The 25702-nt window shown below is 38.7% G+C and overlaps 1 protein-coding gene across 1 annotated transcript in view; it reads left to right on the forward strand.

Moving 5' to 3' along the window:
- Positions 1-13644, forward strand: part of LOC128893692 (uncharacterized) — a 43748-nt gene extending 30104 nt beyond the window's left edge. Inside the window, exon 10 of the mRNA XM_054154846.1 lies at positions 11479-13644. Coding sequence (XP_054010821.1) covers positions 11479-12629 — 1151 coding nt within the window. The 3' untranslated portion in view covers positions 12630-13644. The remainder of the gene's footprint in view (positions 1-11478) is intronic.
- The last annotated feature ends 12058 nt before the right edge of the window (positions 13645-25702 follow it).

Genomic DNA, 25702 nt, shown 5'->3' on the forward strand with positions numbered 1-25702 from the left:
CATTCCCTTCTTTATATCTGAAAGAAAGCTAATAAAAAAATTCGGAACACATTTCGTGATGTGTCGTCCATGAGCGTATAAACAAACGGTTCTATCTGTTGAACTAAGAGAGGGCAAACGAAAATTTCACTTGAGCAAACGTGAGCAAACGATGACCAAACGTATGGAAAAAGAAAATGTTGAGTTTTTAAAAAAGGTGGGGCCAGCTTCACACGGGTCTCGGCCGCATATCGCGTCACCGGCCAAAACATACCTCGAAACACTGAAATGGGAAGTCCTACCCCACCCGCCGTACTCTCCAGACATTGCGCCTTCTAACTATTATTTATTTCGATCGATGATTAACAATCTGGCTGAGGAGCACCTCACTTCGTATAAAGAAACGAAAAAATAGATCGATTCGTGGATAGCCGCAAAAGATGTATCGTTTTTTCGACGTGGAATTCAAATGTTACCAGAAAGATGGGAAAAGTAGTCTCCAGCGATGGGCAATATTTTAATTGACTTGTTTTTTTACTACTTTTTTTTAAATAAGGGATTTATTTTTACAAAAAACGGCGAGAATTTATTCACACTCCCATCATAACACAAGGAAAACTCATGGATAAGATAACATAATATATTAAATGAAAAACTTATACACTAAAGGTTACATAGAAATATGAAAGTATAAACGTGAAAAGTACATGATGTTTCACACCATGCTTGGACCGTACTACTACGGCGCCACATAGGGAGGCATGCAGGAACGACTTCAAATTTGATAATGAATTTAAATTGCACATCTCAGGCCAACATTCCTCAGGATCTCGAGTTAAAACTACAAAAGGTTTTGGTAAACATACTGACTGTGAACATACGACTTTTATCACATTGAAATTCAATTCTTTCTCTTCCAAAAGGCATCAACATATTCAAACTGGCGACATTACAAAACCGACTTTTGATCGTTCATCATCTGTTTTGTTCTACTGTGCGGCGGTGCAAGACCTACTCACTAAAAACACCACGATCTTCTTCCACGTACGCAATAGGAGATGTTTAGAGTTAGGTTTGGTTTCCAAGACACTGTAATATCACAGTATAAGTACAACGAGTAGCGTTACTTGGCAAAAGTAGCGTCCGCAAATGTGCATACCAAGAACATGACGACAACGCTGTTTCCTATATTGTACACTAGATGGTACTAATAGTAACCGACACCACGCGCAGCGTCACACGTCGATTCAATTTATTGCGCAGCGTCACAGTAACATACTGCGTATGGAATCGTTTGAAACTGTATTAAACAATGTAATTTAGTGCAATCCTACGTGTTCAGTACGTTATCAAACGTTTTCCAAAGGTTTCGGGTTGCCGGAATGTCGTTGGCATCGGATTCCTATAAACCAGAATATCGACTGTTCCAGCCTATGGAATCGATTGAAACAGTGTTAAACACTGTAATTTAGTGCAATTCCACAGGTTCAGTACGTTATCAAACGTTTTCCAAAGGTTTCAGGTCGTTGGAATACCGTTGGCGTCGGTTTCGTATAAACGCGATTTTCGAGCGTTCCAGCATATGGAATCGATTGAGACTGTGTTAAATAATGTAATTTAGTGCAATTCTACGTGTTCAGTACGTTATCGAACGTTTTCCAAAGGTTTCAGGTGGTGGGTTGTGTTTCATTCTATTTCGTTGACGTTCCTCTTTGTGTTACTTGGTAATCTGAATATTATTTAAAATTTTTTAAAATAATATTCAGTTTAAATATGCACACGGTGCCTACTAGGAACATAGCGGACCTCGGACACAACATCAAAAGTGCCGACACGGAGTGACGCTACTGGTTGTACCTATACTGTGGTAACATCGTTTCAACCATACATACATGGACCGCTCAAACTATAGTGTAGTCCGTAACCAACATGTCCCATACCAAAGTTACGAGTAAAGCCCTGGTTTTTCTAAACGAGATCGCTACGGAACATTCCGTTCGTTTAGGCCGGACGAAATGGTCGACGGAACGAGTGATTTGAGTCGATGAGGCCGGTTTCTCTGAAAAACCGTCACGAAATGACGACGGAAACCGAAAATAAGGATTGTGGACGGATTCATGAATACCCAATTCATAGTAGTGTTTGTGTAAAATCCGTGACGATATTCCGTGGACCCCATTCCGTCCAAACCAAATCATTTTGGCTTCGACGGAACGAAGCGGACGGATTTGCGTGAGTGCGAGTGAATAGACACGAGGAATTCTGTCTTCGTTTAGGGTCGAAGGGATCAGGGACAATAGCGATACTTGACCCAACCTTTTTTTTCTCTACGACTCTACCCCAGGGAGTATGTCCCAAACCATTTCACTATTAACGATGTTATGTTGTATATCAATCTCAAAAATGAGAACTAGTATACGTGGGGGTTCAATTCTAACTCTTTCAGATTAATGCATTATCTGTAGCCAAGTGGCAGTTTTCAATTGAACGCAATAATGAGTCTTCCGACGCGAAGGTGTTAATAATGAAATATAACTATTATACAATATGTATTACTATAAAGAAATATAATTATAATTATTATGTAACCATCGGCAGCATTTGTTTTCCCAACCTTGGCAGCGAAAAAAGTAACGATTGGCAACATGTTCACAGACGTTGGATGTACAATTGACGATGTTCGAAATCAAATTCAAAAGACACTGAACAAGTCTTTTCGTGGATACCCGAAATCGCGATAATAGCGAAGTCTATATATAATTCTATGTACATATGTACCTATAATGAGACTTCCCTTACAAAATACAACACAGAGCTGATAACTACTAATAATACTAAGTATAATAAAATATGTTTAACACCTTCGCGTCTGGATATACTTAAACAATTTGCTACACATAATTTTATGAAATTCCTGTAATTTCTTATTTGACATAAGAATGCGTCATCCGTAATCAGCGGAAGTTTTCAATTTAACGCAAAAATAAGTCATCTGTAGCAAAGAGGTACTCTATATATATATAAATAATGTATAATATTATATAATGATCACATTTACACATGTGTATTGTTTATATACTAATTCTAATAACATTAAAATATACTACATGTATGCACGTTTGACGCCTCATAAACTCATTCACTACAACAGGAGTTCACATGATTCCGGAGATTCCGTCTCGCTTCGAATTGTTAATATCAAAATCCGTCCCGGTCGACGGAACGGAGACCCACGGATCTTTTACGGTTACTAACATACCACTGGTATCGGTGAGATCGTCCACGAACTTTTCCGTCTCTATTTCGTCACGATCTCGTTCAGAAAAACCAGGGCTTAAGCTGTTGTGCGCAAGCGCTACAGTCAATGGCGATAGTAGTGGGGAAAGGTGCGAATTGAAATTTTGGACGGTTTGTCGAACTACTCTTCGACCATTGGTCAAAGCTACAGTTAGCCTGTCATCGAGATGGAATTTTTGCTATAGTTGTCGAATTTGACGCATGCGCATTAGCGTCATATCTCACTTTTGGTATGAAGATGTTGGTTACGCTCTGCTCAGTGTATAAAGGGTAGGCTTGAGCAGTCCATGTATATATGGTCGAAGTAATATCGTCTCCTCCCATGGGACGTATAATGGCGGCTACATGCCCCACCCATAGCCATCTACGAGCCACCATTTCGTGGAGAAATTATTTTCGTGGAGAAATCTTCACAGATATCTCCGACCCTTGGGGAGGGGGCCTAGATTATAGACGATTTTTACTCACTAAAACTTTCACGGTGACCCCCTCTGGCATATACGAAAAGTGTATCGAAATCATCCAGTGGACATTTATCCTTGCATCTTTCTAGCCACACGCATATTCACATATAGTCACTGAAAGGAATCTTGTGAGATCGTAAAGTCGGTCGGACATCGATCTTTACAACTTAAGTCGACCGCAATTAGTAACCTGACACCTTTTTAGACAAGGACAGAGCTAGACTTTTCGTTCAGGGCCGTATGGTATCAGAATTAGGATGTTCATATTTCAATAACTTTTTTCTTCTTATGTATGTTCACACATAATTCTGTAATGCATGAATCGATTACCATAAGACTATTTCGTTTTGTGAAGTACATTCTAGGGGAGGAGAGAGGAGGTTGTAGTCTAGTTTAATCAAACTCATCCATATATTTATGTTTTAAGCTAATAATAATGACGAAAAATATTACTTTTTACTTTCTGATACTTTCCTTTTAAGAAGGTTCAATTTTTTTATTTCAGAATTTTCCTTTTTCTTGGATGGTATGTATATAATATTAGGTTGGGGAGTATCTTTTAACAAATTGCAGCATGATTGAATCAGCAATTTATAAAAAGACTTTTCCCCACCTCAATGTGTCCCTCTTCTTCAAATATGTTCCGTTGCCTGCCCTCTGTTAAAGGAGGAAGTCACCTTAGTTCAAGATGACCTCCTCACCCCTTAAATGTTATCCAAATATCTTCCAATTATCATTCTGCAATCTCCTCACGATATTCATTTTCAATTTTAATTGTTTTTTTAACGACATTTTTCCAATTAATTTCATTAATGTTATCTATCTCACTTCGTATTAATTCAATAACTTTTCAATCTTTCGGGTAACTATTTTTCTCCTAATATTTTGTTTTAGCTGTGCCCATATCATTTCGATAGGGTTAAATATACAATAATGGGGTGGTAATCTTAGTATAATATGCCCATGTTCTTCGGCTAATCTGTCAATTACGTATTTTTTCTTGTATGTCTTCGTTCTCATTACTTCTAAAAGTTCTTCTTTTGTATAATTTTCTTCGAAATATAAATTATTGTCGATTAGAAACTTCTGAATTGTTGATTTTGAGGACCGTTTCGTTGGAATTTTCTCTTCTTGTCTGCTGTGATACGATGCATTATCCATAACAATGATACTACGAGGCTTTATATTTGGTAATAACTGGTCTTTGAACCATTTTTCGAATACATTTCCATCCATATTTTTATGGTAATCTAAATGACAGTATTCGAATCTTTTTCCAGCTAGATATAATCCATTTTGTACCCATCCTTCTTCACTGCCGCAGTGCAATATAATTAATCGTTTTTCCTTATTTATGGACACTTTTGCAACGCATCTTCGACTTCTATCAACCCACCCTTTCTTCGCTGTATCATGTGTATCGTACCAAGTCTCATCTAAACAATAAATTGTTCTTGTTTCCTGTCTGTACGCGGCAATTTGCTTTAAATATTGCGATTTATGTTGTACGATTCGTTCATAATCTATTATTATGGATCTTTTCATTACATTTCGAAATTTAAATCCTACTTTTAACAAAAGACCTCGTAGTGACTTTTCGCTTATTGAGATTCTTTTTGATCGCGGCCTTTGTAATGTTATTTCAATTGTTGGTATTTCATTCTCTTCGTAAGCCTTGTACACTTCTAATTTTGATACTTCTTCTATTCTAGGAATTAACTTTTTTTACTTACCAGCATCTTTACGTACCTTCCGTTTTTTTATTCCATTTTTGAGGAGATCCTGAAGTTTCGTTACTGATATATCCGTTAATAATGGTGCTTTTTTAAAGGCTCCTTCTCTACAAAATTCTTTTTTAGTTATTACGAGAGGGGATCAAATATAAACGAGACTTTATTTTTAAAATACTTTTATTCAGTGTGTGATGGTGTTGTGCCTGTGGAGGGAGAGTGAGAGAGGGGAGACGAAAAGGAAAGGAACGTTTCGTCTTGGGCCTGCTAGTGGACTCATCAGTAAGGCTTGCTAGCATTTAGAGTTCGTTTTTTTTTCGTTGGGTTCTCTTGTATGATGCTGCGGTGCCTGGGGGATGCCCTTATAACCCGCTTTTCTCCTTGATGCTGTTGGGTGTCTTTTTGGTCCTTGTCGTGTAGTGCGGTGATGTATCTCTTGAGTGTTGCAGGATAAAAAGTTTCAAAAAACCTGATTAACAGTAAAAATACGAAAACTGAATTAGTATTGTTCCTATAAGGAGTCACTTATCATTTTGGGAGTCCTGAATCTGATTTTTAGTGGTATTTCCTCTGTTTTGTATTATCCTAGCATGTTTATTACTGGATTTACATGTTCGTAGTTATATAGGTTGTGAAGTTTTGATTGTATGTAGGCTTCCATGTATTCAATGTTGGTATCTCTGTGCAATAGTTGTATTGGATAGTCTCTGTCCTTGTTTAAACTACATAGTTCTTAGGAATTTATTTTGTGCTCTTTGTGTTATTTTGATATAGGTTTTGGCTGTAGTGATCCAGATTTGTGCTCCATATGTTAGTACGGGTCTTGCGGACATTTTGTAGAATAGCATTTTTTGCTTTAGTGGAAGTGTACTGTTTTTTTCTTATTAGTGGTAGAAAGTATTTGTATACGCCTATTGTTTTCCTTGCTCTGTCCTGTATAGTACGCTTCCATGTAAGTTTATTGTCTATCCATAGTCCTAGGTACTTGACTTTGTTGGTCCATTCTATTTGGTGGTTTTCTATTTTGATTTTTGGAGGATTTTTTGTTCTTTTTCTAGTGAAGTATAATGTTTCTGTTTTTGTATTATTGATATCTAATTTCCAAGCTGTGAAGAAATCTGTTATATTTGTTAGGTGTGTTTGTGTGTGTTTTACCGCTTGCTCTAGTTTCCATGAGGTGGAGTAGATGGCTGTGTCATCAGCGTAGAGGGTGATTTGTGTGTCTATGGATTTGGGTATGTCATTTATATAAATTGAGAATAGGATTGGGCCGAGGATGAATCCTTGTGGAACGCCTGCTGGCATAGGTCTAGGAAAGGATGTTCCATCGTTTATTGTTACTTGTAACGTTCTGTTTGTATGATAGTTTTTTATCATTTTTATAAGGTGGTTAGGTGTGTTTATCTTGTGTAGCTTAAGAATAAGTCCATTGTGCCATACTGTGTCAAATGCTTTTTGTATGTCTAGTAAAGTCATTACTGTTGTTCTGTTTTTGTTTAGTTCCATTGTGATGTGTTCTGTTATTCGTAGTATTTGTTGTATCGTTGAGTGTGCGGGTTGAAAGCCGAACTGTTTATTTACTATGATTTTGTTTGTTTTTAGATGTTTAGTGAGTTGTTGGTGTATTATTTTTTCAAGAATTTTACCTAGTATGTTTAGCAGACTTATTGGTCTGTAGCTGGAAGGGTTCGTGGGTGGTTTTTTGGGTTTTAGGAAAGCTATTATCTTTGCATTTTTCCAAGTTATTGGGAAGTATGCTATCTTGAGAGTCTGTTTGTAGGTGTAGTATAATTGTACAATTAGTTTATGTGGTATATGTTTGAGCTGAATTGTGGTTATTTTGTCTGCGCCGGGTGATTTGCCATTTTTTAATTTTTTGATTATGTTTTTAATTAGGTTGGGAGTGATAAAGGTTGTATCTGGTGTGTTTTGTGTGTTTTCTAAAGTATTTGTGATGGAGTTTGTTTCTATTTTATGGATAGAGGGATGTGTGAGTGTAGATTTGTGTATCTCTAGGAAGTTGTCTGCGAGTAGTTCTGCTTTTTCCGTGTTGGTATATGCTGTGGAGTTTGTTTTGGCGAGTGGTGGTATGTGTGTGTTTTTTGTTTTTATAGCTTTGTAAATTTTCCACCCTGCGTTTTGGTCGTTGACCAGTGTGTTAAGTTTTTGTTGCCATTTTGCTGTTTTTAATTCTGCAATTTGTGTTTTATTTGGCCTGAGAGAATGTTTCGTAAAAGTTTGTACATGGGCTTTCCTGTTTTTTGATGATTTCGTCTGTATCTGTTTCTTAATTTAATTAATTTAAGTAGTTCTTGGTCCGGAGTAAAGTTTCGTATGTATGTTTTTTGTTTTGTTGTTGATTTTTTAAACGAGTTTAGGATATGTTTCTGTAATATATTTATTTCAATGTCTATGTCGTTGGGGGTGGATATTTGAGTGTTGATTTTGTACGCGGTGCATTTGGTCGTGAATTTTTCCCAGTTTGTTTGTGTTATTGTGTGGTTTGTGAAGGTTGAGTTATGATTCTCAATGGTGAGGATAATTGGGAGATGGTTGGAGGAAAGATCGTTTATGGTTTTGCATTCGTGTTGACTAGCTAAATTGGATAGGAAGATGTCAATGTTGGAAGGTTTAGATGTAGGGGCTTGGTGGGAGTAGGTGTCACTGTGGATGATGTGGTAGTTGTTGTTCTTCATGTGTGTATGTAATGTTTTTCCGTTTTTGTTTACGTTAGTGTTGTTCCAGTTTGTGTGTCTGCCATTAAAGTCGCCTCCTATGATGAAGTTGCCTGGGAAGGAGTTGAGTGCATCAAGGTTTGTATCTGATATTTTGTTTTTCGGGATGGAGTAGACTGCGCCTATTGTAAGTTTCGGATTTGAGTTAATCTGAATAAATATTGTTTCCATGTCACCTATGCCTGGTTGAGGAAGGTTATCATAGGAGTGATTTTTGTGTATTAGGGTGGCAACTCCACCACCGGTGTTGTTTGGTCTGTCTTTCCTAATTATTGAGTAATTGTTAATTCTGGGATTGTCTGTCGGTTTAAGCCATGTTTCTGTTACGATAGCAATGTCTATTTGATGTGTGTCGAGGAAAAGTTGTAGTTCAAGGAGTTTGGGTAGAACGCTAGTGGCGGTCCATAAGAGTAGTTTGGTTGGGGTTTTTTTTATTTTGAAGAGAGGAATAGGTGTGTTTGGATTTTCTCCATGCTTGATGCTAGGGTGGTTATAGCGCTGGTGTGTGTCATTTTTTACTACTTGAGCGTATGAGATGTGACGTGTCGTGTTTGGCAATGTGTTAGTGTTATGTCGGTAGAGTGGTGGGTAATTGGGTGTAGCTTGATTTTGTTCAAGGTGTAAGGTAGGAATTGGTTTTGTAATAGCGACTCTGTTTTGTTTTTTGTGCAAATAGGATAGTAGTGCGGGACATTGGCTGTAGTTTGCTGGGTGGTTACCTTTCCAGTTGAAGCAGTTAGCTGGGGTGCTTGGGGATTTAGAGCAGGTACGCGTGTCGTGCTGGCCTGCACATTTCACGCAGTTTGGAGTTTTGTTACAGTTACGCGAGGAGTGACCGTGGGCTTGGCAACCGAAGCATTGGATAAAGGGTTTCTTACTATCGTATTTTTCCCAGTAGATTCTTGATGAGTAAACGTGACTGGTTTCCTTTATTTGCTGGATTGAGTTTTCAGGGGAGAATGTGATTTTGTATGTTGCATAGTTGGATGGGTTTTTCCTGGAAAGTTCAGTTATTTAGATTGGGGATAAACCATTGATTTTTAATTCTTCTGCGATTTCTTGGGGACTGACTTTTGGGAGCCCTTTGAGTACCATGGATGTGGTTTTTTGGTTTGGGAGGGAGAAGGTGTGAACTTTGAATGAGTTATAGTTGGGAATGTCTTTGAAATGAATTTTGATTTGGTTTCCGAGGTACTTGGCTTGTACCTCATCACCGTATGCGTGTTTTAGAGTGTTTAGGAACTGGAAGTAGTCTTTTTTGTGGTTGTGATTGTATATGGGAGGTGGTTTGTATTTGGGTGTTTCTGGGGTGGATTCTGTGTGTGTGTCTGTGGCTGTGTTGTTTGTTTCAGTGTTTAGGTTTATGTTAAAGTGTTTTTCTAGTAATTAAAATCTGTTTGAAATAGGTATATTGTTACTTACTTCCATTTTTTCTGGTAGACTGGAAGTTGCGATTGGTTTTGTAGGCTGTGTTGGCTGTGGCATCACAAATGTTTCTCGTGAGTCGGATAGGGACGCTGCTCTGCGACGTCTTAGCTAGTGTGTACGGGGTGCCTTCCTTTCTTGTGGCATGCCGATGGACATGCTTGACTTTATTGGGTTGTCCGTCGGCCAGGTTTTGTTTGTAGCCTCAGTGGTAATGAAGATGTTTTATAAGTGCGCGTGAGGAGCCTCGGGGCTCAGGTATAAGTCTGCCAGGTAGGCGGCGGTTATCCGTAGGAACACTTTACTGCACGATGTTACCTGTTCAGAAGTTCGACTCGGAATATAATGACCCCGGATATTTGGAGTTTGGTCGGGAAGCATTTATATAGGAATGTTAGGCGAACCGAGTACTTGTGAGAAACGTGAGGACCGTGCAGTTTCCCTCTGGTGGTGAGGAACGGAGGTACCACCACAAGTGTAATATCCAAGGACGTATCACTTTTCGATCCCAGTATCGTAAAACGAAGAGTGCTGCGTTAGGAGCCAATTGCGCACAAAGGCCTCCACCGCCGAATCGTCTAGGAACCGTTGTCCTCCTAGTGCTTCTTTAAATGGTCCAAAGAGACGTAAATCGCAGGGCGATAGGTCAAGGCTATAGGGAGGATGGTCAAGTGGAGTCCATCTCATATCCTCTAATGTTTTACAAGTTCGCTGCAGTATGGGGCCGAGCGTTGTCGTGGAAGAGAATGACGTCTCGAATCGGTTGGTCACGTTTTTTGGAACGATAAGCAACCTTTACCTCCCTTAAAAGCTCACAGCTCCCATAACTTATTCCAACCTGCGCTGTAATTTCAGAAAGTGTCAGACGTCAATCGCTTTCAAGAAGGATTCAAATCGTGCGCATGTTCTCCTCCATAATGCTGCTTCGAGGACGGCGATCATGTTCCAGATTTTCAACTTGTTTACGTCCTTCCTTGAATTTCTTATGCCAGGTAAACACGCGAGCCCTTGATAGTGTTTGATCCCCAAACTGTACCATCAATCTTTGCAAAATTTCAACTGGTTTGACGCCTTCGTGGGTAAGAAATTTAATAATTATGCGTTGCGCAACTGAGACGTGCACTTGTTGCTCTGACATTGTGAATGTTACTGTCAAACTTGTCTGAACTCAATAATGCAATGCTCTCCCCACTCCTGCCATACTAAACAATACACTGTAGAAGCGGTCACCCGCTCCCTTTAAGTTTACGCGATCAGAAACAAAAGTCTCGTTTATATTTGATCGACCCTCGTAAATTTGTAATAATTGTTATACACAATCTTTGAACTTCTTCCGTTATATAATAAGTTTTTTCTTGGGTAACATTCTCTGTCACTTCTTCATTACTTACCTCTTCTTCTTGTATCTGCAGCTGTGGCAGATGACACGATGGTTCATTTACCTCCCATGGCCGAAATATTGTTTCTTAATTTAATAAACACGTTAGTATCGTACTGATTGCCTGACTGAAAATAAAGGTTTGGGTTCGAGAGCTGTCTACTTATTGAAAATACTGTGTTAGGTAGGAACTTTTCCAATTTGGAAAAACCCGCGTAGCAAATATCAAGCCTTGGGGCCCCGGGGTGTAACGTGAGCATGTATACTTTAGAGCCGCGACACACCTGTCGTTCTACGGATCAGTTACCTGGGCCAATAAAGCAATAACTACTGTTTCGGTTTACGACCTTACAAGATCCCTTCCAGCGACTATACCTCTCCTGATGTGAAGAGGAAACAAATCCATCTTTCTGTACCACTTCTTTACCACATTCACCATTTCACTTCCAACTGTGAACTATTTCCACCAGGTGAAAGAGAGCCACACAACGACCGAGCAGGGGAGGATGCTGCTGCTGTGAGACTGCGGCGCGAATGGTATCGTCGAGGCAGGCAGTTCTCCCTATCGTTGCCCGGAAACTGCGACCAATCGTTAGTGTCGTCGGAGGGGCTCGTCCGAGTCTCGCAATCCGTCGACGCCGATCTTCTCGGTGGGTATCTTCGGAAACACGACGCTTCGAGTTCGTTTAGCACGGTCGACGCATCCTGTGATTCGCAGCCGAGGAGCTTGTGCGGTGCCTTGAGCGGCACCGAGCCAAACTTCGGCGACCAAGGGGACGTCGAGGCAACGAGCGCCGGGCTCAATCAGATGGTCGAGCGAGTCGAGGAAACGGTCGTGCGGCGAACGGTTCGAAAGCTCGAGGCAGGCGTCGTCGATAGCAGCAAGATGGGCGACACCACGCCGTTCGTATGTTCCTGCGAAGGAGCATGCGGTTGCGCCACGGTTCGTCGATCGCCGTCGATCAGGGAGCGACGCGAGATCGACGTCGCTCGTTTTTGGCCGTTTCGTCGCGTCTCCATCGAGCAAGATGACCAGGAGACGGAGAAGGACGAGTCGAGCGAACGACAGGCGGTCGAAGAGCAAGAGGAGGAGCCGTCTCGAACGAAGAGCGCGATAGTCAGGTTGCTTGGTGCGGGGGCTGGTAGATGGCAGTGCGGTAGCGGCTGTTCGACGACCAGTTCGACGCCATGCGGAACGCTACGTAGGTCTTCGAGGAAGTTCACTGTTTGTTCGCGCGACAGCCACATCGGACGAATTTCACCGATGGGATCGACCGCCAGTTACGAGAAGCTGAATAACTGCGACTTCGACGTTGCGCGCAATAAACTTCTCCACGTATCCGATCCCAGCTTGATCAGTTCCAACGCACAGCGACGCCGCGCGCGACGGTATTCGAGCTGCGATCTGGAAGGTCTCTACGAGGGCATCAGGGTTCTAGACGGAGTTCTAACACGAAGAGGCTTGGCGATGACGCACGGCCGCAAACAATCGGTTACGATCATGTTGTTCGGTACACCAGACCACGGGGCCATGCGTCGACGGGCGATGGCTGACACGGAGAACAGAGCCCACGAAACTCTCCGGGTCTCTCGTTATAGCTTAGATGCCATTTCCAATTGATCACTCTCTGTTTTCCGCTCTAAGAAGTTTATATACGCGTGTAACGTCTTCATACCCCACATTATCATTTTCGATATTAAAGTAAGATTCGACTTGGGTTCAAAGACGTTAAAGGGTAAATCAAGATGTCTCTTCTCGCAATGTTCACGCTATGAGATCAGCTTTGAGGATTAGATCAGTAGATGATAGCTATCCGTGCCGTTACGGAAAAATTACTAGCTTTGACACCGACCACCTGTGCCGTCTTAATGTATGCTCGGGGACCCCGAGCTAATTTATGCTACGTTGAACTCATGTGTGGCACAAATGTATATTTGAAAATGAATGTGAACTTTGTACGGCATTGGTCACTAGAAATCTACCTCCCAAATTATATCGACGTAAGATTGAATTGGATTCACTCATGCGTATAAAGCATGATATCCTGAAGACCATGCATTTTAAGACAGGCCTGTCAACCACGACGTTCTTTTTTCTGGACAGGTGTTTAGGTTGGTGATGGAACTGGTGACTTTTTCTGCTCACAGTTCACAAGGGTCATCTTATAGTGTAAAGATTATACCAGTGCCTTCTTTGTACGCAAAGAATTAGTGTAAGTTTGGCGCATAGCGTTCAGGAGTAACAAGACCTTAAAGTCTTTAGCCTCTTATATCCAAGACCGCTAATAGGTGTGCTATCCAACTGGTAGGCTTTACTTGTGATTTTTATTGGGATTACTAGACCTCTCATCGTTATACAGATCATCGAGTACACATCATCGATGACACGTTCACCTCTAATCTTCAGTATTATTAAGAACAGGAGGCAGAGCCCTAGTAATTTACCCTTCGAAGTTCTTGAACCAGCAATCGAGTTGCATGTTAGCTTATCGTTGGTTTCAGACAATTTAAAATAAAGTTCTTTGGGGTGACAAGCAGAAGACACGAGCGTAAAAGCCGCTTTTGGAGTGACACTACATGACAATTGTATTATACACCTAGTATTGTTGGTGATATGAATTAAGCATTTTGTTTTCCGGATTCACTTTTGCGATTTAAGGGTTTCGACACCCGCGAAAACAGTACAGTCGGTTTAATTTTGCTCGTTAAAGAGCGAGCACTTTAAAGACGATTGGTATACGTAGAGCGAAAACAAGAGAAGCGTAATGTGCCACAGTCAGCACCGAATAAGAAAGAAATACATCGCGTCGTTTCGAACGATGTTTTGTCTCCCTTCTTCCCGCTCGGTGACGAGCTACTTTACTCAATTCTCCTGAAACCGAGCGGCCAAGGGGGACTGCGAAGGAGATTCCCGAGCTTGTGACAGATAGAGTCACCTTAAATTTAATTAATCTTTGGTTACAATGTATAATATAACTGAGAACTGTACAGAACTATAACTATAATAAATATATTATATCACTATACAAAATACAAAAGTTATTCTATACAGTACCTTCTCACGGCGACGCTGTATTTATTCGTTACGGGTGCGCAAGAGCCAGAGCCAAACTTCGAGTTGACTTCAGCGACAGTTGCGGAAAGAGTAGGAAACTCGGTGACAAGGACAGAGAGGGCGATACAACAATTGCAAGAGAGACAAGGACAGGGCGATTAGGCTAGCATGATTCTTGTCAAGGATATCGAAACAAAGAAGCAATATTTTCTAATAATTCTGGTTTAAAAATATTCCTTATTCCTTGGCGCATGCCACTGCAAAGCCCGATTTTGGAAAAAGTGTTTGTAAACAAATTTATTCCATAAGAAAAAAAACCATACTTTTATTATTTATAAAGTTTCAAGACCGAAATTGCAAAATCTGGCGTTGGAGTGGCATGCGGAGTGATGTAAATAATATTTTAGAAAGCGAATCGTGAGAAAATATTGCTTCTTTGCATCAAAAAATTTGATGAGCTTCGTTGCTGTGAAATCTTAATGATTTGTATGGCAATATGGCTGCCTCGCTATCGCGCTTTCCGTTGTGGCGCTGTCGTCGTCTGTTCTGTTGTTACTATATCATCAGTCTACAAACGGTTTTCCACATTGTTTAAACCAGGCATGACCAACTGTTTTTGCTCCCGGGCCGAATTGGAAAAAAAAATATTTTCACTTGCCGGATGAAATATTAAAATTGAAAAATGTGAAGCAAAACACTTATTTCTTTATGTAAAGAAAATATTATTATGAAATTTGTTTATGAATAATTGTTAGTTAAGCCATTCATTTATTTCTAATCGAAATGAATTAAATACATTTAATTATTCGCGTAATGTAAATTCTACATATCACGCTGTTACACAGCAGAAAAATCTTAAATTAATCGATATTATATCGTGTTTGGTACCATTTTCATCAGTATAACATCAGGAATTCAGTAGTCCAATTTTTTTTTTAACTTTTATAAAACACAACAAAAAGTGAACATATCATGACAAACATTTCACACTTTAATGCTCGGACCCTTTGAGGTCCGTCGTGGGTTAAAGTCGGCACATGTGCGCTTTGGATGGTTCAACCCTTGGTTTATGACTTTCAGTTATCACCCGATTTCACTTCATATGCATCGTATTATTACGGGAGTAACTCCGATGGATTCCTTACGTTTTCCTGATGAAAACGCTACTAAACACTATGTAAATTGGATTATTTTTAACGAAGATAGGCAAAAAGCGTGGAAATAATTTTTTCCGTATAATTTCCTTCTAAATAATCCGAATTGTATCGTGTCTGGTACCGTTTTCATCGGGAGAACATAAAGAATCGATTGGTAATACAACCGTTAAGATCCGATAAGAAATACGGAAAATATGGTCGGCCTTCTTTGGGTCTAGTTTGCTACGTCCTTTTTATGATACCATTGTTGTCCGGCGGCGAACTAACATGTGTACTCGAAAAAGCTTGAAACCATTTAAGTTGCCCGGTTCTTTCGGGCCGCTTGGTTTTCTTGGATTCTATTTGGGTAGCTTGAAAAATTCAAGTTACTCGGTTTCTATCAAGCTACTTGGTTTTATTCAAGTACTCGACTCGGCTCGGAAATCGAGTCCCGGTTTGACTCGGCTTGAAAGCCGCTTGAATATTCGGTCTTCCCGGCAGCTCTAGTCCAGGTATTGTCACTGAATTCTTAACATCGGACAAGCGACAAGCGTCCACGAACAAACCCCCGTACTCTCCCTTCTCCGGGCAGGCGTCTAACGATGAGACTTTTATATATTATTAATTTTAAGTGTAATGATTGTTAAATATATTATTATAATTTTAAATTTAAATTTATATGAAAATACTTATGTTTTATTAATAGTTTTATCGATCATTTTTGTATCTTTAGATTGAATAAACTTTTATTTTTATTATGGAGTAAGATTAATTTTAACATTTATAATTATTGTTTATTGAGGATTAGAAATTATACGATTAATATCGAGATATTATTTTATATTTTACACATTATTTTTTTCTTTACCTTTAATAATATTTATATTTTATATTAGAAATAAGGTTAAATAATGATAATTTAAATATAAATAAATTTACATTTATTTATATAATATATTAACAACAGATTAATAATTGCAATTATAAAAGTGACTTTATTAACATTAATAGGATGCCTTCTAATGGTATGGTTTATTCTACTATTCTATTCTAGATCGCTTTTCGTTGAGTGCCGAATAGCGTGGTTCTCGTTCATTCGTCTCTTGTTTATAAGACTGGCGCCGTATCGCTCAGCCTTTTCGGTAGCGTGGCCAACCGCCGAGTTCCTTATATGTATAGGATCCGCGGCTTCTTTGATTGAAATTTTGTTACAAATATTATCTTTTTTTATTAAAATTCCTATATATTTATTTTATGATTGATTATTGAAATCTCATGTTGAATTGTAATTTGTAGTTTATAACGCTGCTTCTGTGTCATCTCCAACACTTATACGATTGACACTCGTCGATCGAAATTTAGATATTTTTAAAAATTTATTTGTCGGAAATGAAAGAGAGTCGCTCCTTGCCGATTTTACATACTCGACTTTCTTATACATACCTCTTGTCACATACAACAATACCGTAGTAGTGAGAATGCCTGCGTGCGTGCGTGCGTGCGAGAGAGAGAGGGGGGGGGGGAGAGGGAGAGAGAGAGGGAGAGAGTTATCTTTTAACAATTCCCTATGTTCCAAAATAATTGTAATGTAAAAATCAAATGCAAGTATAACATTTTTAAAAATATATTGTTTATTTTTCATTATTAAATGTATATTTATAGATGTAATATAGAATTAGGCAATTCCAGGAAGTTACTCTATTCGACTTGTATATATATAATTTTGTACTACTACACTTTTATCATTTATTCTCTTTCAATAACACTTATATTTCATTATGCGTATGCTTTTGTCTATCTTATTACGTTCATACTAGCTATACCTACTTTTTTCATCATAGCAAAAGACAATTTTTTCAATCTATCGTAATCAATCCAAGTTAGTTTACACGTACATAATGTTTTTTACCAATTTCTATATATATACACCTACTTAAAAGAAAAATGTATGACCGCGGGTATTTTTTAAACTTACTACGATACTGAACCACGATGAAAAGCGTCTTAGACTATTAGCGCAACGGCCGCAGCAGGGACGACAGCAGCGCTGCAGTGGACAGCGCGATAGCGAGGCAGTCATATTGCCATACAAATCATTAAGATTTCACAGCAACGAAGCTCATCAAGTTTTTTGAAGCGAAGAAGCAATACTTTCTCATGATTCTTTTTCTAAAATATTCTTTACATCACTCCGCATGCCACTCTAACGTCCGATTTTGCAATTTCACCTTTAAAATATGATAAAAATATGTTTTTAAGGGACAAATTTTTTTTTGCAAATTTTCCAAACAAACTCTTGATAGGTTGATAGATTTACTTCCTCTGATTACGAAATGCGTAATCATTATGTGTTTGTTTTCATTATTGTGCATAAAAAATGCGAAAAACGCAAAAAACTGTTTCGTACTTCATCTGTTCTCCGTTGCTCTTCGTTGGTGGCGCTAGTTTAGCTCCTGCGCAGCCTTAAGTTATGTATACAATGCTTCGAATCGGATGCCGCGATGAACAGGAATGTTTGGAATTTACTAAAAAAACTTATTTGTTGACCATGACCGACGCTCAAATTTCGAACAAAGGATAACTCGAAAATTACGCTAAAATAATATGAAATACGCGAAATAATTTAGATACGTATGTATTAGGAAACAACGCTGAAATTTACAAAAAACACGACAAGATGCACAACTACAGTCAGCGATGTCGCACAACAAAAGAATGAAAACTCTAGCAAAGACGCGTCCCAAAACTTATGGTCTTATTCCCGTGTATAACGGTACAAGCAGGTATAACGATAGAAGCACAGAAAATATAATACATATGTTTGCACTACCACGCTCTAAACGATTCCTTAAACGTTCGGTTCTGGGATACTAGAGGCGCTATAAATCGTACACGCATACCTTCCACTCTATCTAATACTCTTTGATTTGAAGCTGAGCGCGCAGTGCTGTAGCTATAGGAAACAATGTATGATCTCATAATTCATTTTTTTCTTTTTTTTTTGTAGGGTTATGCGGGACTATCATTCCAGTTCCCGATGGCTACCCGCTAAAACCCCAAACCCGCCTAAGCGTGGGAAGTGCCTGGTTCACGCGAATACTCAACAGGACACTTCCCAGCATGATCCCATAATCCATAGCAACGATTGGCGTCAAAACCAGGAGAACGGTTTTTTTAGTTATAAGAAATATGTTTTGTCTGTAAAATGATTTCGACCCCTATCCCTATATTACAACTTATCCACACGATTAACATTATTGAATTTATGAACGTACACATAATTATACATAATATATTAAAATTCTAAATAAATAAACCTACATATACAGGGTGTTCCAAAAATGTTGTAACACCTTGAAAGGGGTGGTTCAGGAGGTGATTTCAAACAACTTTTTCTTTAGCGAATATGTTGTCCGAGGTTCCGTTAAGAAGATATTAAGCGAAAACCCCGACCAATCAGAGCGCGCGTATACCGTTGGAGCGGCCGCGGTAGCGCATGAGCGCGACCGTCTAGCGCGTAGTTTACGCTCAACCGGCATACTCGCGCTCTGATTGGTCGGGGTTTTCCGTTAATATCTCCTTAAAGAAGACTCGGACAATATTTTCGCTAAGGAAAAAGTTGTTTCAAATCACCTCCCAAACCATCTCTTTCATGGACCTCCAACATTTTGAAACAACCTGTATATATGATGTTTCGTTTAAATGATAAATTATTTAAATAATATATAATGAATATTATTATTTGAATCAGTATTAGTTTTTTTATTAAATTGCTATCTATTTATTGTTTATATTATAATAAAATGAATAATTATTTTATTTTAATGCAATATGTATAATTATTTGATTATAACAATTGTCTCATTTGTTAACAATGTTTTTTAATTTTAATACATTATTAATTAATTAATAAGGATTATATTTTAATATTTATAAGATAACATATTTATTTTGAATGTTTTTGGTAGTTTTCCTAATTCTAGCAACAAATGTTAGTATTCTTTGATTTTATTTTTTTGTAAACGCCTTTCTTAAAAACGGTTTTGTCTAGCTAGGACTGTTGAACATCGCGAACACTACGGAATTGTGTTTTAAAAAGTGTCCGAATATTAGTGCGAGTCACTATGTAAGCCTAAAGTATGAATCGGGTTAGCAAAGGCTTTTATGGATAAGTGAGGAAGCAGGTTGCGTCGTTGTAGTTCGAAAATCGTGAGTTCAAATCCCGCCGGAGGTAAATAAAAAATGTGGAAGATTTGTTCGTCGTTTTCATGGAAATCCAGTTACAAGAAATAAATACAGTTAACTAAAGTCTACCAACAAATAAAAGAAAATATATAAAATTAAAATTTAATTTTTTTTTAAATCTCAATTTTGAAAATTTATTCAACATTGTCCAAATATTCAATACACACATCTTCTAAACATAAATTTCATTTTAACGTTCATTTCGATCGTTCGGAAAATGTTTTGGGAATGTCCACACTGAACGTCTCAGAGACGTACAGAGAACGTTCTGGGAATGTCCACATCGGACGTCCCAAGGACGTACACAGGACGTTCCAGGGACGTTCACAGGACGTTCAGGGGACGTTTGGACGTTATCTGGACGTCCATAAGACGTCCGGTACTGGACGTTCGAGACGTCTTATGTACGTAAGATGTCCCTGTGCTATCTGGGATGTTTGACCGCCCGCCCACGCTTCCAGCCCCGGGAGCGCCTTCTGGCTGCAGCGTTATGGGCTTTGTCATCTAGTAAGGAGTGTTTCTAGATACAAATTTTCACTGCACCTTATCATTCGTGATTTTCGTAGCCAGCTCTCCGTCTAAAGAGAAACAAAACGCGATAACAGCGTCCTACGCAGAAACCTACAAGCCGCGAATTGCAAATTGTAACAGTGTCATACCAATTGATTCTTAGCCCTAAAGAAAACACATTTTCAAACTCTTTTTACGAAAAATGGTTTATTTCTTATATGTACATGTCATCGAACCTTAGCTAGTTTCGAAAACGATCGTTGCTAGATAATCGCGCGCCGCGCGAAACTATTCAAATCTTCTCGATATTATTCAATTAGGCGTAGCGTGCCTCGATTCTAAAGTAAACGGCGCTTAAAGACGTAGTAAAATATACGCGCGCGTGTTTATGTGTATCTGTATATACATACATATACAAGGTGAACCGGGTAAATGGGATTATTCAATTGTCTGTCGTACTTATGTACGTATAGGAAACTGTTGAAAGCGCGATAAGCTATTCAAAGGGTAAATAAATAAATTAATAGTAAATAAATTCTTTTCGTGATTATATTGTGGAAGATTTCAAGGTCATCAAAATTTCTTTATTGAGATGAAAGTATTTTCGTTTACGCAGTGACGTAACTACAAAAGAAAACAAATCGAGTGGGGTAATGACTTGTTACACCTTGAATATTTTCGTTATTTATAGTACTATGAAAAAATCTGTCAGGGTAAACTTGCATTGTTTTGAAGGGCACTTATAATGGTGAAACATAATTTCTTCCAATAGCATTATTTTGTGAAATTCCAAGGTCATCGATGTTTTTTTTTTTTAAATATAAAACCATATTTCTTTAATCTTTATGCAACAGCCGCCGTTGAAGAAGTTTCAGAATGATATAATACAAAGTCATTCAAAGTCACCGAAGACTGTCCCCTTTTTTTGAAAAAATATCCACAAAAAATTGCTCGCCTTTAAACGTATTTTTATCATGTTTCAAATCGAAATTGAAAAATCCGGCCTTGTGCCCCATTGCGGAATTTTACAAGGAACAGTTTAAAAAAAAAATCAGACGAAACGGTCGCTTTTTCGGCTCAGAAAATGGAAATAACTGATTGGAAAATTACAAATGCTTGACATCGTTCTGTCTTTGTCTCTCCTGCAATTGTTCTCTCTCTCTCTCTCTCTCTCTCTCTCTCTCTCTCTCTCTCTGTCACAGCATCATTGGAGAGACAAAGATCTATCTATCTTTGTCCCGCAGGTTCCTACTTTTGCTATGCACTATCTTACACCATTTCACTTTCACTTATAATGTTTTTCTACTTCCTACCGTTTAGGAGGAGCCTGTTCCAGTTGCGTGGAACACCCTGTATTGCTTCCTGAAAATATACTGTGAAATCAAACATTTTCATAACTTCATCAAAACATAAAACTCGATCAGAATCGTGCGGTGTTGCACAGATAGATTAGAAAAGGAACGCGTACTATAAAAACTGTTTACTTTGGACATAGCGTACTGTGTCATGAGTCCATAAATGAACAGAATAGTACTGATACATTATTATTCATATATCTAACTCCCTCTGGAAACCAAAATTTTCAGATTGAGCAGAATTTAATTACGATTACTTTTTACCTCCAAAACAATTGCATATGTTCTTAAAATGTGAACAAGTATGTGTACAAAACCCTTTATAAAAACTCCTCATGGATTAAAAAAAAATCCTTAAGCGTGCGCAGGAGCCAGAGTAAGAAACTCCGGGACAAGGACAGAGGGGGGGATACAACAATTGCAGGATAGACGGGGACACGGTGATTAGGTTAGCATGATTTTTTTCCAGGATATTGAAGAAAAGAAGCAATATTTTCTAATAATTCTGGTTTTAACATATTCGTTACACTTTGGCGGATGCGACACCAAGGCCTGATTTTCCAATTTCGGCCTTAAAACTTTATAACCAATAAAATGAAGATAGCAAACGTACTTTTATTGTTTATAAAGTTTTAAGGCTGAAATTGCAAAATCAGGCCTTGGAGTCGCATCCGCCAAAGTGTAACAAACATATTAAAACCATTTTTATTAGAAAATATTGCTTCTTTGCTTCAATATCCTGGAAAAAAAATTATGTTAGCCTAATCGCCCTGTCTTCGTCTCTCCTGCAATTTTTGTATCGCCCTCTCTGTCCTTATCCCGTAGTTTCCTACTTTTTTCCCAACTGTCGCTGAAGTCAGCTCGGAGTTTGGCTCTGGCTCCTGCGCCCCTTAAAAAGAACTAAAAATTGACGCTCTAGACAAGAATACCTCCCTAACCTAGATGCGCGAAGCTTCAACGCCGGAATTTTGTTGGAGGTGACTGACGACTACCGATGTTATGGAGATAAGATGGTAATCGGTTGGAGAAATCGAACTGGATTTCTTCTGCGCGAATATCATCCTTCAAGCCGACATCGAAGATGGACAAACGCCTGCCGCGAGTACGACGTTGAAGAGTAGGATTTTGATGGTAGATAGTACGGCCTTCCATATGCGGACGCTGGCACCATCCAATTCGAGGGCGGAACGAAGCGGCATGTTGACAATGTTGGACGGCACAGATAGGCGAACTTCTATCTCGTGTCTCGATGATAAAAGGGGCGCAACCGGCTTCGACGTCTGGGTGATAAAAAGCTTAGGTTTGAAAATCACAAAAGAGGGCACATCAATAACGTTCAGGCCTGCACACGCAGCTGAGGCAGCAGTCAACTTGTAGAGTTAAGGGGGTATCCTGAATTAGGAGGTCTAATAAAAGCGGTTTTTCGTCCATTTTTTTAGGATGGAAAAAAAGTAATTAATTTTATCAAACTTTTTATTCTATTTTCATATATATTTGAGTAGTCTGTACAAATTTTTTCAACAAGTTATATTCAAATTGAGTCGACTGTGACACACATTTGTAGAGCACCTCACAATTAAAACCGTCGTAATTTTCTTTCGTAATTTTGGTTTGACACAAAGACAACAAAACAAATTTTCATTTTCATACATTTTTCTTCTATGTGAACTAAGAAAAACCTGCAAAAATGGCGAAATGTGAAATTACTGCAAGTTTGAAAAAAAGAACGAGTTCTTTGGGTGAAAAAAATCACTTTGACTTGATAAAGAAAGTTGTTTAAAATTTTTTTGTATGAATTTTCTTAGTTCACATAGAAGAAAAATGTATGAAAATGAAAATTTCTATTGGTTTTTTTGTGTCAGACAAAAATTGCGACTTGCATCTTTCCCGCCGATAGGAGGTTTTAATTGTGAGCTGCTCTACAAATGTGGGTCGCAGTCGACTCGATTTGAATATTTCTTGTTGACAAAATTTGTACAAACTACTCAAATATGTATGAAAATAGGGTAAAAAGTTTGATAGAATGAATTATTTTTTTCCATCCTAAAAAAATTGACGAAAAACCGGTTTTTTTAGACCTCCTAATTCAGGATACCCCCTTAAGCGTTTGCCGACCAAACACTTCCTTATAATTTACTCTCTCACAGTGAGTAACAGAGGTTAGGAGACTTTGAATTACCTAGTGCTATACTATTCTGAAATCGTCTTGAGTTTGACTATTATACAATAACGTAAAAAATGCAGCGTTCCATGTTAAAAGCATTGATGACATTGGCATCTCATGAAAAAAGACTCCGAAAATAATTATTCTTGTTCTTTTGTTTCATTATAAGTGCCCTTTAAAACAATGGAACTTCGCCGTGACAAATTTTTTCAGACTTTTTCATACGACGTTGACCTTCTATCATGATTATATAAGAGAAGCGGAACTGTACAAAACCTACATTTTTCGATGTAAATAATACTTATCTATTTTATTGTAAAAGTATCTTAAATTGGCATCTTAAAGGAATCGATGTTGGAACCTTACAAAACGTAACTTTCCGGGGAATTTTTCTTTTGTCGTTTCGTTGGTTTTTGTATACAGATTTTTGTATCCACTTATAAGTACTGGAAATATTTAGATGATCACGTTTACGTAGTCCACCCTGTATATGCTTGTTGGGAGCACATACACATACACATACATATATACACATGGATATGTACTATTCGCGCGCGGTTCGATTCGATATGCTTCGCGATTTGTTTATGCAGCGTTTTTGTAAGTTGCCATCGATCACAGATATCTCGACTAGGGGATTCCCGTCGACGATAAAGAACGTGAAATCGCTTGAAAAAAAAAATTCAGACGCAGAGATTTGCGATCTACGCAGATCGTATTTGGCACTATTAATAGGCGTTCGTGGATTCGAAAGACCTTGGAAAAATTAAGTAAAAGTCAACTCTATTGTCTGTTCAAGGTCACGTCCCCGTTGGCAAAATGTATCTCAAAATGGCTACCACAACGTCTCAAGAATTAGTAAACTGTACCTCTATTAGCAGAGTTAAATCTATGTCTATAACATGTTTTTATTTATGCCACACTCGATCGATAACAATTTCTACGATCCCAATCGTGACAGTCACGAGATCAACTTTTCTTTGACACGTCATGGTAAATAGTTAATAATTGTACAAATGCAGAAGACTTTCAGAGGTGACTCTATGCATCGGGATCGGCGAACATGCCTTTAAAAAACTTTCCGCAAAATCCATTAAAATTTACAGTCAAACTTCGCTTATTTCTAAATATATTACATTCTAAATTTAACAGTTCTTTACATAGATACAGTTTGTTTGCGATATGTGCTTCCTGTGAAGCTTTTTACCTTCCTTTCGAGTAGAATATTTAGAAATTGAAAGAAAATTGACTTTGTATTTTTAAATCATAATCAATTTTGTGGAAAATATTTTTTTAGACAAGTGTCCACCGATCTAAATGCGTAGCTTCATCTCTGAAAATTGTGACCGTTAACTTTTTTACACCTTTTACAATCGGAGGAGGCACGAAACGTGTCCCAACGTTACAGGAACGCCAGCACGACAGTATAAGTACAACCAGTAGCGTCAGTCCGTGTCGGCACCTTTGATGTTGGTGTCCGAGGTCCGCCATGTTACATAAACTGAGAGAAAAAGAAAGGCAATCGCAAACGGTATGTATAAAACACTGAACATTAGTGCCAGAATTTAAAAAATATAGTGCTTTAGTAAAGAAACATTCTATTCATATTTTTCTATAAGAAAAAAAAAAATATATATATATATATATATATATACATATACATATATATATATACATATTGTAACGGCCGAGATTGTCGGCGGGGTTGTTTGTCGGTTCGCGGCAGGACTTGAGACGCCGAATCCGCGGGCAGAGCGCCTTGCTAGGCAGCGGTTAGAGAACGCGACGGTTCAGAGGTAGGCTCGCAAGGGTGGCTACTTCAGGTTTCACCGTGCAGAGTTTGGGTGGTCAGCGTTATCGGCTGTGCCACACTCGTGCATAGGCTCTTCCTACAGAGTTTCCCTTATCGGGCCGGAGGCTGCTGGTTTTGCCGAGTAGGGTAAAGAGTCAGTTTTGTCCTCTTTGCTCTTCGCCACTACCTGGTTCACTAGCCTTGGTCTGTCTTACTCTCAGACTGCCTTGACTGCAAAAACGTTGTTCTTTTTGTAGGCGAGCACGGACCATGGAGAGTACAAGTTTTATGGTTCCTCGGCGCTACCTGACAAGGCACTTTGCACCGCGTCTAGCTTCGAGCGTACGTACGGGGTTTCCCCCCCCCCCCCCAGGGGTGACGTCGTTACCGGTTCCGTGCAAGGGCGGCTTGCTACGATATTGTAACGTATTTATATA

This window comes from Hylaeus anthracinus, unplaced genomic scaffold (assembly GCF_026225885.1).
Source record: "Hylaeus anthracinus isolate JK02 unplaced genomic scaffold, UHH_iyHylAnth1.0_haploid 3, whole genome shotgun sequence".
In the NCBI taxonomy this organism is placed as follows: Eukaryota; Metazoa; Arthropoda; class Insecta; order Hymenoptera; family Colletidae; genus Hylaeus; species Hylaeus anthracinus.